General features: G+C 53.9%; 1 protein-coding gene across 1 annotated transcript; it reads right to left on the minus strand.

The window, feature by feature from the left end:
* Positions 1-4,323: 4,323 nt before the first annotated feature.
* On the minus strand, positions 4,324-8,700 carry LOC102751105 (kallikrein-1). The gene is made up of 5 exons (XM_006752105.3): positions 8,596-8,700; positions 6,708-6,867; positions 5,196-5,482; positions 4,910-5,046; positions 4,324-4,527 (listed from the first exon to the last, which is right to left on the minus strand). The coding sequence occupies exons 1-5, from the start codon at positions 8,639-8,641 to the stop codon at positions 4,372-4,374; spliced, it is 786 nt and encodes a 261-aa protein (XP_006752168.1). The 5' UTR covers positions 8,642-8,700; the 3' UTR covers positions 4,324-4,371.
* Between the last annotated feature and the right edge of the window lie 2,893 nt (positions 8,701-11,593).

The raw sequence follows: 11,593 nt of genomic DNA on the forward strand, positions 1-11,593 counted from the left end.
TGTGTGTGTGTGTGTGTGTGTGTGTGTGTTAGGGTTTGACTGTGATTTTAGTATGTGGTATGCAGGCAGCATCGAATCCTGTGCTCCTTGCCAACTTACAGAAAGGATTTGGATTAGTCAGGAATCTTTGGGATCATAAGTAACAGAAACTCTGGCTTGAAATAGCTTGAGTGAAGGAGTTTATGGTCTCACCTAAATGAAAAAGAGTGGGAGTAGGAATGCTTTCAGGCATGGCTGAATTCAAGAGTCCAAGTGAGAGCATCAGACATTACTATCTGTCTCTTTCTTGGGTACTTAAATTGGCCTCATTCTCAAGGCTCCACATTGTGATAAGTCAGGATCTAGTTAGGAAAATAAATCATTCTAGATGCTTCAGAGGGGGTAAATATAGGGACAGAAGAAAGGGAGGTGGTGGTCTTACCAGAGCCTGGAAGCTGGAGCCATCTGGAAGGCATAGACTCATGGTGGGATTTGCTTAGAGGTGACTAGAATCACAGGAAAAAAAAAAATGCAGCTACTGCTAATAAAGACACCAGCTGAGGTGGGGGTTGGGGAGAGGGAAATAAATACACTGGCTTGTCCTCTCCTTCCAGAGCTAGTCTTCTGCTGGTGCTGCCCATAAGCCAAACATACTGATAAGCCAATGAGCAAAGGAGGCTCAGAAATGTAGTCCTTGCAATACAGAACAGGGAAGGGTGGGGAATGGATCTGAGAGCAGACAGACAGACAACTGGCAGAAATACTAACAATGTGGCCTCAAGTCTGGCAGGAAAAAGAACACAAAAAGTTCCTACAAAAGTCTTGTGTGGCTGGGTCACATGAGCACCCCAAAACAAATATAGCAGCAGAGCAATGCAATGCATTGATTGGCTTATAACTGGGGCTGAGAGTAGGGAATGGACTTTGAGGCTTACACCACAAATGTCTACTTCTGACCAAACCACAGGTACTCTAGTCTCTGGGATGACAAGAGCCAGGGACTTGAATGTCATCTCAACTCTCTTTCTCCTGTCCTCTTGTCTGCTTTTCTTTCTTAGTTTTACTCTATCAGATCTCCTGCCCTCATGAGACTGGGTCCAAGGCTCAGACAGCCCCAGGCTCATAAACCTCTTGACTAGAGGAAAGAGCGCTCTTGACAGCTTCAGTTAGAAAAAGTCCCAGGGGCGCCTGGGTGGCTCAGTTGGTTAAGCATCTGCCTTTGGCTCAGGTCATGATCCCAGGGTGCTTGCTTGGCAGGGAGCCTGCTTCTCCCTCTGCCTGCCACTCCCCCTGCTTGTGCTCTTTATCTCTCTCTCAAATAAATAAATAAAATCTAAAAAAAAAAAGAAAAGAAAAGAAAAAAGAGAGAGAGAGAGAGAGAAATCCCAGAGCAGAGCTTGATTAGTTGGCTTTGGTCATGTGCCTATCTTTGGGCCAATCACCATGGCCTGTGGTATGGGACACTGTGATTGGTTCAGCCAGAGTCATGACTACTTTTATGGCCCCAGAAGGCAAAGCATGTCATAAGTCCTCAACCAGGATTTTGTGATTGATCCCCAGAGGACTCTTGCTATTCTGTATATATGACCAAGCTTTTACTTTCTGGTTAGGTTTCTGGTTACGTGTTAGAGATACACAGTTTGCCAGAAACAAAGTAGATGGAGTCTTAGCTTATTTGGCTGAAACCGTCTTGCACTGTTCAAAAGTGGGCAAAGTAGGGAAGGGCTAAAAGGAGATGTAATTCTCAGAAGGGGCCAAAATTCTTGTTTTGAAACGTATATTGGATAAATAGCAACTCAGACTGAGTGGGATTATGTGGTTTTAGGGTATTTGGAAGCTTTTCTTGTGTGTACATATCTGTGTATGCTCTGGGGGTCAAGGTGGGTGATTTGGAGAATGTCTGTGGGGGGCTCTGGGATGTGAATGGAGGTGATATTCAGGAGGTTCTGGGAGTGTAAATGGGATAACTAGGAGACCTTGGGATGTGAATGGGAGAGACTTTAGCAGAAGTAGGGTGATTTTGGAGACTATGGGTGACTAAAGTGTCTTGGATAATTTTGAGGGTGCTATTGGGAGTGTCTGAGTGTGATACTGATGGTATTAATGTGAGTTGCTGTGGGATGCCTTTTGGGAGTATGAGTGGGATGACTTTGGAGGTGTCTGTGGGGATGACTCTAGAAATGGTTGAGATGATTCTGTGGGGTGACTTTGAGGATGTGAGTGGGGGTGACTCAGGGGTCATCTGTATGGGTGGAGTTGATTATGAGCATTCTGGGGTTGACTTTGGGGTAGGTGGGGGGTGATTTGGGACAAATTTGAGGGTATAGTTGGGGATGATTTTGACTTTACAGGTGCCTGGGGTGACTTTGTGAGAGTGAGAGTCATTTTGGGGTTTCTAGGAAGGAACTTAGGTGATGGGCGTGGGGGTGAAGTTGAGGATGTCTGTTGCCAAACTTTGGAGGTGTCCATTGGGCTGCTCATGGGGATGTCAGTGGGATGAGATTGGAGGATGACCTTGGAGAGTGTCTGGGGATGACTCTGGAGCACTTCCTCTTCTCCCCCTAGTTCTCATCCATATGAGCATGGGCTTCATGATGCTGGCCCTGACCCTGTGTCTCATCCTCCTCCCCACCATGGGCCTCTCCTTCCGGCCAGTCTTCCGACGCCTAACTAAGATTGACCTTGTCTTCAGTTCTCTCAGCTTCAGCATTGGTAAGTGTCGGCTTGGGGTAAGAGGTGCTATCTGCTGGGTCGGTCTTTGAATGGCAGTTGGGGGTCTCTGCCCCACTCTTTCTGTGTGCACCTCAATTCTACTTTATCTTTCGCAGTCGGGGTGACTGTAGCGGGTATCTCTCTCTCCTCCCTGTTTCCCCTCTCCTTCTTTACACTTCCGTCAGGGTATCTTTCTGTCTGTCACGGGAGTGTATGTGTGTGTGTGCGCGCGCGCACACACAATGGCTTGTCGCGGAGAGTGGGAGAGGAGAGGCTGTGTGTCTCTCTTCTCTTTTCTGGGGGGTCCTGGGGTCCCTGTCCAGCCTTGTGTCCATCTCTGGCCCCACCCCAGTGCAGGGCTCCTGATTGTTCTCAGTCTGACACTCTTTGTAGTCAACTGCGAGACGTTGCGCCCGAGGCCACAGGTATCCTACCTGGTGACCACCTACCTGTGCTGGGCTGCCGGCGCCTTGATGCTGTGGGCCGGTAAGGGCGGGGCCTCGGGAGGAAGGGGCGGTGCCTCGGTAGGGCAGGGGGCGGAGCCCGGGGGAAACTGGAGGCGGGCCTGGGGCCGGATAGGGGCGGAGCCGAGGGGAGGCGCCCTCGAGGGATGGGGCGGGGCCTAGGGCGGGGCTCGGAGTTCAGCGGCCCCCTAGCCCTCCCGCCCGCAGGAGCTCTGAGCTACTTAAACCACGTGGGCATGTGGAGCAAAAGGACGTCCTTTAAGGAGCGGCGGGTGAGGATCGTCGGTGGGCCTGGCAGCAGAACACCACGAGACGCACGTCCCAAGAACAGTCCGCCGCGGACCAGAAGCACACCGTGGACCTGCCCAATGCACTCACCCCCTCAAGCCTCTCGAAGCAGTAGTACCCGAGCTTCTCAGGATACTGACCAGTGACCGCAGTCAGATACCGGGCCCTTCCCCTTCATCGTGGCCACGTGCCCGAGATTAGACCTCCCTTCGAGGCCCCACTCCCAAGGAACATGCCCCACCCCTCGAGCTAGGGTTTACCCTTTGCAGCTCTGTTCCCGCCCGCTGACTCCTCATCCTGCCCCCACCCCTACAGTGCGACACCGCCCCGTAAGCTTTTCCGTAAGCTAGCCCTCTCAGGCCACGCCCCGAAGTTGCACTCCAACTTGGGAACCCCTCCCCTTCCGAGGGCGAGTCCCGCCCCTGGATATCCAGTCACGCCCCCGGCGGGACACTGAACTGCCCAGTATTTGATGTAGCTACGCGGTTCTGGGAAACCAGCCTCTCCCCCCGAAAGGCGTGGCTTGTGATAACATTTCCTACCCGCCCCCCCTTACTGACGTTTCCGACACAATAAAACGTGGGCGCCTCACAACCTTTAAGTCCGACCCTCCATTGCGTCCTCTCCCCTAGAGCAGGGTCGGGTCCAAATGTGTGAACCAGTATCGAGTCCCTGCCTTGCTTGCCCTTTGGGGTCTGAGCTTCTCTCTGCCGGTTTGTCTACACCTGTTTCTGCTCCTTCCTTTTCCCTAGCTCATTCGTGCACGCCTCCTGCCGCGAGCCTGGGAGGGCTGTAGAGGATTCTAGACTGGGCTGGGTGGATCCCCAGCTTCCAGGTTCCCAGCGTCTGGAGGGCCAGAGGACACGGAATGTGATGCGAATTTGATGCGTATTCGATTTTACTGGGGTAGAGAACATGGTGGGGGCATTCAGGAATTGGCTGTCATGGTCTCCTTGATCCACTCCAGGTGCGAGATCACTTTGGTGTAGACCGCGGGCATATTGGGGCTGCCACATGGGATGTGGCCCCAGGATGTGATTCCTTGAAGCACACCATCGCAGATCAGTGGACCCCCCGAGTCACCCTGCAGCACAAAGGGGAAAGCAAAAGAAAGGTCAGCAAGGTCCCCGGTTCCGCCTGTGGAGCACCAGCTCTAACATCTGGGCTCACAGAGCGCGCACAGTGCTCCGGGAAAAGACACAGTTCTCTCCAGAGTCCACTGCCAGAGGGCGTCGGGATTCCAACAGAGGTGAACTTTGATGTGGAGGAGGGAGATCCGTGGGATACCAGGATGAGGGTGTGGGAAGGAAAGGGGGCAGGGGGGAGGGCGCTGAGGCTCGGTGGGGAGAAGCTGGAGTTGGGCAGCAGTGGAGACGGATGCCTGGTTAGCTCTCAACAGCAGTCCAGAACCTGAGTCCCCTCCCCCAGCACCTGGAGGCCTGGGGGTGGGGGGCCGGCTGGCTCACCGCACAGGTGTCCTTGCCGCCCTCCAAGTGTCCAGCACACAGCATGAACTCTGTCACCTTCTGGGAGTGGGCTTTGGCACACACATCATTGGACAGGAGTTTGAGGTCCACACACTGGAGATCGTCTGGGTATGTGACTACAGACCAGAGATTAAAAGGGCTGCGACCAGACCCCCGGTGACTCCTCAGCCCCTCCTCACTCAGACCCTGAGTCCGGTCCCCAGCCCCCTCCTCCCTACACCCAAGTGTCTGGGCTCCAGGCTGCATGGTCTGGCCCCCCACGTACACTTATCTGGTTCAATGCTGCCCCAGCCAGAGGCATAGCAGGTGCTCCCCAGCTGGGGTTCCTGGGTGGGCAGGTCCAGGACCCTCACAGCATCTGTAATCTGGGCGGGCTCTGCCAGGCGCAGCAGCATGAGGTCATGGCTATAGTCCTCTCCGGGGAGCTGGGTATGGTTCTTTAGGAGGTTCAGCTTGAATTCAGGGTGTGGGAAGCTATGACTGACCTGGACAAACTGGGCTGTGTCTTCATGCTCGAACAGGTTGTGGCGACCCAGCCAGAGCTGGTAATTGCTGGGGAAAGAGGGGGCCCCAGGGAATGAGGAGAGAGGAGGGGGAAAGGGAGATGGGGCCAGGGAGCGTCCCAAAGACAGAAACAAGGAGTAACCTTGGACGGAGAGACAGTTGGGAAGATAAAGAGCTATGAAGAAAAGACAGTGAGTGACAGAAGGATGTGACAAGGTCAAAGACAGGGAGCCTGAAAAACAGAGAACACAAAGGGAGAGTGGATGAGAGGCAGAGGGAGGACAGTGAGAGACAGAGCACAAAGGAGAGAGAGACAGAAGAAAGAGTCCCTGGGAGGGAAGGAGCAGGAGGGAAGGAACAGACAGGGAGAAGGAGGCGCCGCAGGCTCAGTGAGACAGGGCCAGGAAGCAAAGGGAGAGAGTGAGGAGTGCAGGCGGTGGGGGTGGGGCCCAGCCTGAGAGAGAACGGGGAGGGAGAACAGGGAGGGAGGATGGGAGGAGCAGGGAGGGGGCCTGGGACCAGCTCAGCTGCAGCAGGGGCTGTGGGGCTGGCTCCCCAGCAGCCGCTGGCCTGGCCCCCAGCCCAAGGTCTGCTCCACCTCCCTCCCCAGACTTTCTCCCCCTTCCTCCTCCTCCTCCTCTTTCTCCTCCTCCTTCCTCCAAGGCCCCCACCAGGCTCCAGCTGAAACCAGCCTTTCCCTGTGTCCCCTGCAGTGCATCATTGTCCTGGACGGAGGGGCTGGGCACATGAGAAGCCCCCTCACACATACATCTCAGGATAATCCCTTCTTTTTCTCTGGGGGTCCCCCTCAGTCCCATCCTGGGGGTGCTCAGCAGCAATGGGGGAGAGGGAGTGAGGCAGAGACCCAGAGAGAGAGAGAGAGATGGGGCAGAGAGATGGAGGGTGAGACCTACAGTGACAGGGAGGCAGCAGAGGGACCCAGAGGTGGACAGACACAGGGAGACACACAGAGACACCGAGACCAAACAAAGAGAGAGAGACAGGGATAAATCATACTCAGATAGACAGACACATAACAGAGCCAGTTACTGAGAGACACAGAGACACAGTTACAGGGAGAGACAGAGATACAGGCTGCCATGGGAGGGCTTCCCTGGGGTTGTCCCTGCCACTCTCCATGGGACCCAGACTAGTACCATCTGTTTCCCTCAGTCCCCCAGCCTCCCCTGAGGTGAACCCAGGGTCGGTGTCCAGTTGTTTATTCCTGTGGGAGTACAGACACCCCCTTCCCACACACCCTGCCCCCACTTACTCGTTTATGCAGTGGGCAGCTGTGAGCACCCACTGTGGGTTCACCAGGACACCCCCACACTGGAACTTGCTGTAATGGTACAGAGCTGCCTGCCAGGGTTGGGAATTCCGCTCACAGTCCCAGCCTCCTATGATCCGGGACTGGATGGGGGGCACGGCTCCTGTGGAAGGGGTGCTGGGTCAGGGCAGGTGGGAGGCGGCAGCGGGGCCAGGGGTCCTGGGCTAGAAGAGGGAGCTGTAATGTTGGGTTGGAGGGACATGGGGGCAGGGGAGCAGGGCTGGGGGTCTGGGGAGATGGGCAAGGGGTGTGGGAAGTTTCTGGAATTCTGGAGCCATCCTTGGGATTATGGGTTGGTGGTGGGTCCTGGGTGGGGAGACTATGCTGAGAACAGAGCCAACCACAGGGATCAGGCAGGAGACAAGAAGGCAGCGTGTGAGTAGCATGTGATGTGGGGATTGGGTGATAACGGGGTGATTTGGGGTCTTGGCCTGGGGAACAGAAAATTGTAAGTTCTGAGAGGGAAAAAAGATTCTAGAAACAGAGAATATAGGGCCCCTAGAGAGTGGCTCAAAAGCTGGGAAGGAAGGATTTGGGGGGGTTAAGGGGATCCCAGGCTGAAGAATTGGTTCCGGTCTAGGTTGGGTTTTGGGGTTCTTTAAAGATGCAGGGGAAGTAGGTCTGAGAGGCCAAGAATAGCATCTGGGCTGAGGAGTCTGTGTGTAACTTGAGGTCCCTTGACTGGGGCTGGGAGAAGGTCCTCTGGGGGTCTGGGGTCCTTGAACAGGAATGGCTTTGTAAGAGGGGTGAGGCCGTGGAACTGGAGTTGGGGTCAGGACTGGGAGGGGGCTCAGGGGGAGGCAGAGCTGGATGACAGTTCTTCTGGGATTGGGTGATTCTCATGGAGATGGGGTTCATAGTCTGAGGATACTGGAGGAATCTGGGGTTCTCTCGGGGGTGGTGCTGGACAGGAATGAAGATGGAGGCATATTGGGGCCAAGCAGCTGTGGGAATGCAGGGAGGACCCACCTGATGTGCAGTTTTAGAATCATATGCTGGAGTACTGGGGGAGGTAGGGCAGGACAGCGGGGCTGTGAAGGTATTTGGGATCCTGGAGAGAAGCCCAGAAAACCAGAGCCATACAGGAGGGATTCACTTGGGGAGGGCTGGAGCATGGGGAGGAAGGAAATTACACAAGGAAAGGAACCTATAGTTGGGGGTTCTGGGTGTTCTTCCTCAGGGAAAAAAGGGGGATGCTGGATCAGGGTTCAGGGTTAAAGAGTTGGGTAAGGAAGAGACATCTGTAGGACCCTCATACTGGATGGGTGGGCCCACCTGGAGTCACAGGCCAGAAAGTCTGTTTGGGGAGAAGAGTAGGTGTCTGATGGAATTTGGGGGTCCTGGGAAGATTTAAAGGGAACCAGATGTCAGGGACTAGAGGACCTAGTTGAGAGCTGACAGCCAGATGGGAAAAATCACCAGGGTGTAGAAGGATTTGGGGACTCAGGAGACAGAGCCATAGAGAACAAGGGGGTGGGTGGGGGTGATCAGGGTCCCAGGGTCTGCTGGGATTGGGAGCACTCCTTGGAAGAGTTGGAGTCCCCCAAAGAGAGAAACAGAGATGGCCCAGGCTTGGCCTCTTTGGTGAGGGGCAGGAGTCTGAGTGGGGAAGAAGAGAAAGTTCTGGGGGTTCCTGGGAGGGAGCAGGGACCGATTGCAAGAATGAGGACTGTGACCAGGAGGAGGGGCTGAAGTAGGACTTTAGGGGCCTGGGAGAGAGCCTGGGACCTGGGTCTGGGGTGGACTGTGGGATAGGAAGAAGTTATGGGGGGTGAGGGAAGCATGAGAGTCGGGCCCACTCCCCCACCCCACATCTTCCCCACTGTCTCACCAGTCCCTGCCAGGGACAGGGCAAGGCACAGAACCAGGAACCACATGGTGACCACGGGCAGGCTGGTGGTGAGCTCGGAGCTTGGAAGCCTCACCAAGGACTGTTTTAAAGCCCTCACTACCCCCCCCAGCCCCACCCCTGCCCTGCTGGCACCCAGATGCTGGCCAAGGCCCTGCCCCTGCTGCCTGGGGGCTGGACACCTCCTCCCACCCCAGAGCTGCGGAAAGGGCGGGAGAGCGAGCACCTGTTATTCTGTGGGCCCTGATTGTGCTGGAAGCATTCCTGGGGCCTGAGGCCAGACGGGGCAGGGCCTGGAGCTCCTGGGCCCCTGCTCAGGGAGACAGAGACAATGAGGGGAGGTGTGCGGGGGTGAGTGGGAGAAGAAAGAGGAGAGTGGAGGAATCACTGACCTCCAATACAAAGCCCCATATACTGGAACCCCAAGGACTCAGTGCACCCTCAAACACCAGCAGTGGGGCTCTGATTCCTTTCTCCCTGCACCACTTGGAGCCAAAATGCCAGTCTCCCAGCTTCAGCTGTCTCCAAAACATAGCTTTGGCTTTCAGAACACCCTGACTCTGGCACTCCCGGACTCAGGATCTAGGCCCCAATCTATTGTTTCTCTCCAAATAAAATTGTGGTGGGTACCACAATCCTAGTGCCCCCAGATCCAGAAATATGAAGTTTCAGTGGTCTCCCTGAATAAGTTCCCTACCATTTCAAAATCCAATGTCCCCCTGCCCCCAAACAATGCTGGGATCCCATTATACCCCACACCTACTCCTTGTTCCCCAGATCTGGATACTCAAGGTTATGTCCTCCAAAGTCCCACGAATTCCAGACAATCTGCCTTCCACCATCAAGAGCATCCTCTCCACAAATTCTAATTTCCCTTCCCCCAGTAAAATATTTAGGTCTCAGGAGCCAGGTTCATGTAGTTCAACATTGGGTGACCTTGAAGATCACATTTGGGGGGGATCTCTGTTGAGAATTGGGAAGCAGATTTCTGCAGCCTCAGTGTTAAATTCATAGGCCCCTGACACCTCCCTTGGTTCTTCAGTAAAATCAAAGTAGGTCGCAGGATAACTCAGCCTCCACTGTACGTGCCTAAGGAAAGGAGAACATTTGCCTTTTTGCCTGGCTACCAGGAAGCCCACAACTAAATCGCGAAGACAATGAGGTCATTCTTGATCATCTAGTGTGTGCTGGGTCTTTTCACTGGGGTCCAGAGATATATTTCCCCAGTGCCAGGCACTATTTGAATCAGTTCATATGAACCTCCTTATTTAATTCTTACAACCCTGTGAGGTAAGCAATATGATGATCTCTGTTTTACAGATGGGGAAACGGAAGCTGAGGGGCATTGGGTCTTTTCCTCAAGATTACACAGCTGATCCTATGCATATGTGAATGAAGAGAGCCCTACTTCAAGCCATTTCTCTTCACCTAGGTATTGGGGCAGTGGGCGAAAAGGAACAATATACAGTAGCTCTGGGTCCCCAACCAGTCTCTGGCTCCCACTTCCCTTCATCCCCAGAAGAAAGTCACAGAAACTCCTACAGAGAAACTTGCATCAGCACTCTTGTTATCTCGGCGTTTAAACAGGTGACCTTGAGCACCGGCTCTGGCCTGAGACGGGACAAGTCCTTGGCTAACATCTGTGCCTTGGACAAATGAGGTCTTGAGGGATGGCCCAACACTGTCCCAGGTCAGGTCAGCTGCTGGTCAGCTCTGGGAGCTTCCGTTCAGTCAGAGACATAGGTGGTAGACCAAAATGGTCAGTTCTTCATGGTTTCCTTAATCCACTCCAAGTAGCTGCAGACTTTGGTACAGACTCCAGGCTTCATTGTAGCATCACAGGGGACATCACCCCAGGACACAATGCCCTGCAGGACTCCCCCACAGACTAGGGGTCCCCCGGAGTCACCCTGTGGGAAGAAGGGAAAGTGTGAATGGGAAATTTCTGGATCCTGGTGCCCCCATCCCTATCCCAAAAACCATTCACAACCTCAATCAAAATCCAATCCAACCCCACCCCATGCAATCCCACCCCAACTCAACTCAATACAACCCAGTTTAACCCAAACCAATCCAACCCAACACAAGTCAATACAACTTGGCCAACCCATGTTCTATCCTTCCCATGTAACCCCAACCCAATCAAACACCTACATCTTCCCCATTCGGAATCAAACCAGACCTACTCCCATCCTCACTGCCAACACAACCAATCCCAGTCATCATGTCTTTCACATCCTAGACAAAGTTTGCCCTATCCCCAATTCAACCCAACATATTTTCCATCTAAAATCAAACCAGGGGCACTGGTTTGGTTTGGTTTGGGTGCTGGGGTGGCTCAGTCGGTTAAGCGTCTGACCCTTGATTTCGGCTCAGGGTCCTGAGATGGAGCCCCACATAGGGCTCCAGGCTGCAGGCTCCGTACTTAGCAGGGAGTCTGCTCAAGATTCTCTCTCTCCCTCTCGCTCTGCCCCCTTCCCACCTCGTGCTCTCTCTCTCTCCCTAAAATAAATGAATACATCTTAAAAAAAAAATTAAACCAAGCCCATTCCTGTTTTTTTTTTTAATAAAGATTTTATTTATTTATTTGACAGAGAGATAGAGAGAGAGTACAAGTAGGCAGAGAAGGGGCGCCTGGGTGGCTCAGTTGTTGGGCGTCTGCCTTCGGCCCGGGTCATGATCCCGGGGTCCTGGGATCAAGCCCCACATCGGGCTCTCTGCTCAGCGGGGAGCCTGCTTCTCCCTCTCCCACTCCCCCTGCTTGTGTTCCCTCTCTCACTGTGTTTCTCTCTGTCAAATAAATAAATAAAATCTTTAAAAAAAAAAAAACAAGTAGGCAGAGAAGCAGGCAGAGGGAGAAGGAGAAGCAGGCTCTCCACTGAGCAGAGAGCCTGATGCGAGACTCCATCCCAGGACCCTGGGATCATGACCTGAGCCGAAGGCAGCTGCTTAACTGACTGAGTCACCCAGGTGCCCACCT

Source organism: Leptonychotes weddellii, unplaced genomic scaffold (genome assembly GCF_054177405.1).
Source record: "Leptonychotes weddellii isolate Sample4059 unplaced genomic scaffold, ASM5417740v2 HiC_scaffold_4634, whole genome shotgun sequence".
Lineage (NCBI taxonomy): Eukaryota > Metazoa > Chordata > Mammalia > Carnivora > Phocidae > Leptonychotes > Leptonychotes weddellii.

What these genes read in the sequence shown, in the direction of transcription:
- LOC102751105 (XM_006752105.3), bottom strand. Translation starts at nt 8,641, where the DNA reads ATGTGGTTCCTGGTTCTGTGCCTTGCCCTGTCCCTGGCAGGGACTG. An exon ending in GCTGCCCACTGCATAAACGA is followed by an intron (nt 5,483 to 6,707) that starts GTAAGTGGGGGC and finishes CTCTTTCCCCAG; the next exon opens with CAATTACCAGCTCTGGCTGG. An exon ending in GCGGCAAGGACACCTGTGCG is followed by an intron (nt 4,528 to 4,909) that starts GTGAGCCAGCCG and finishes TTTGTGCTGCAG; the next exon opens with GGTGACTCGGGGGGTCCACT.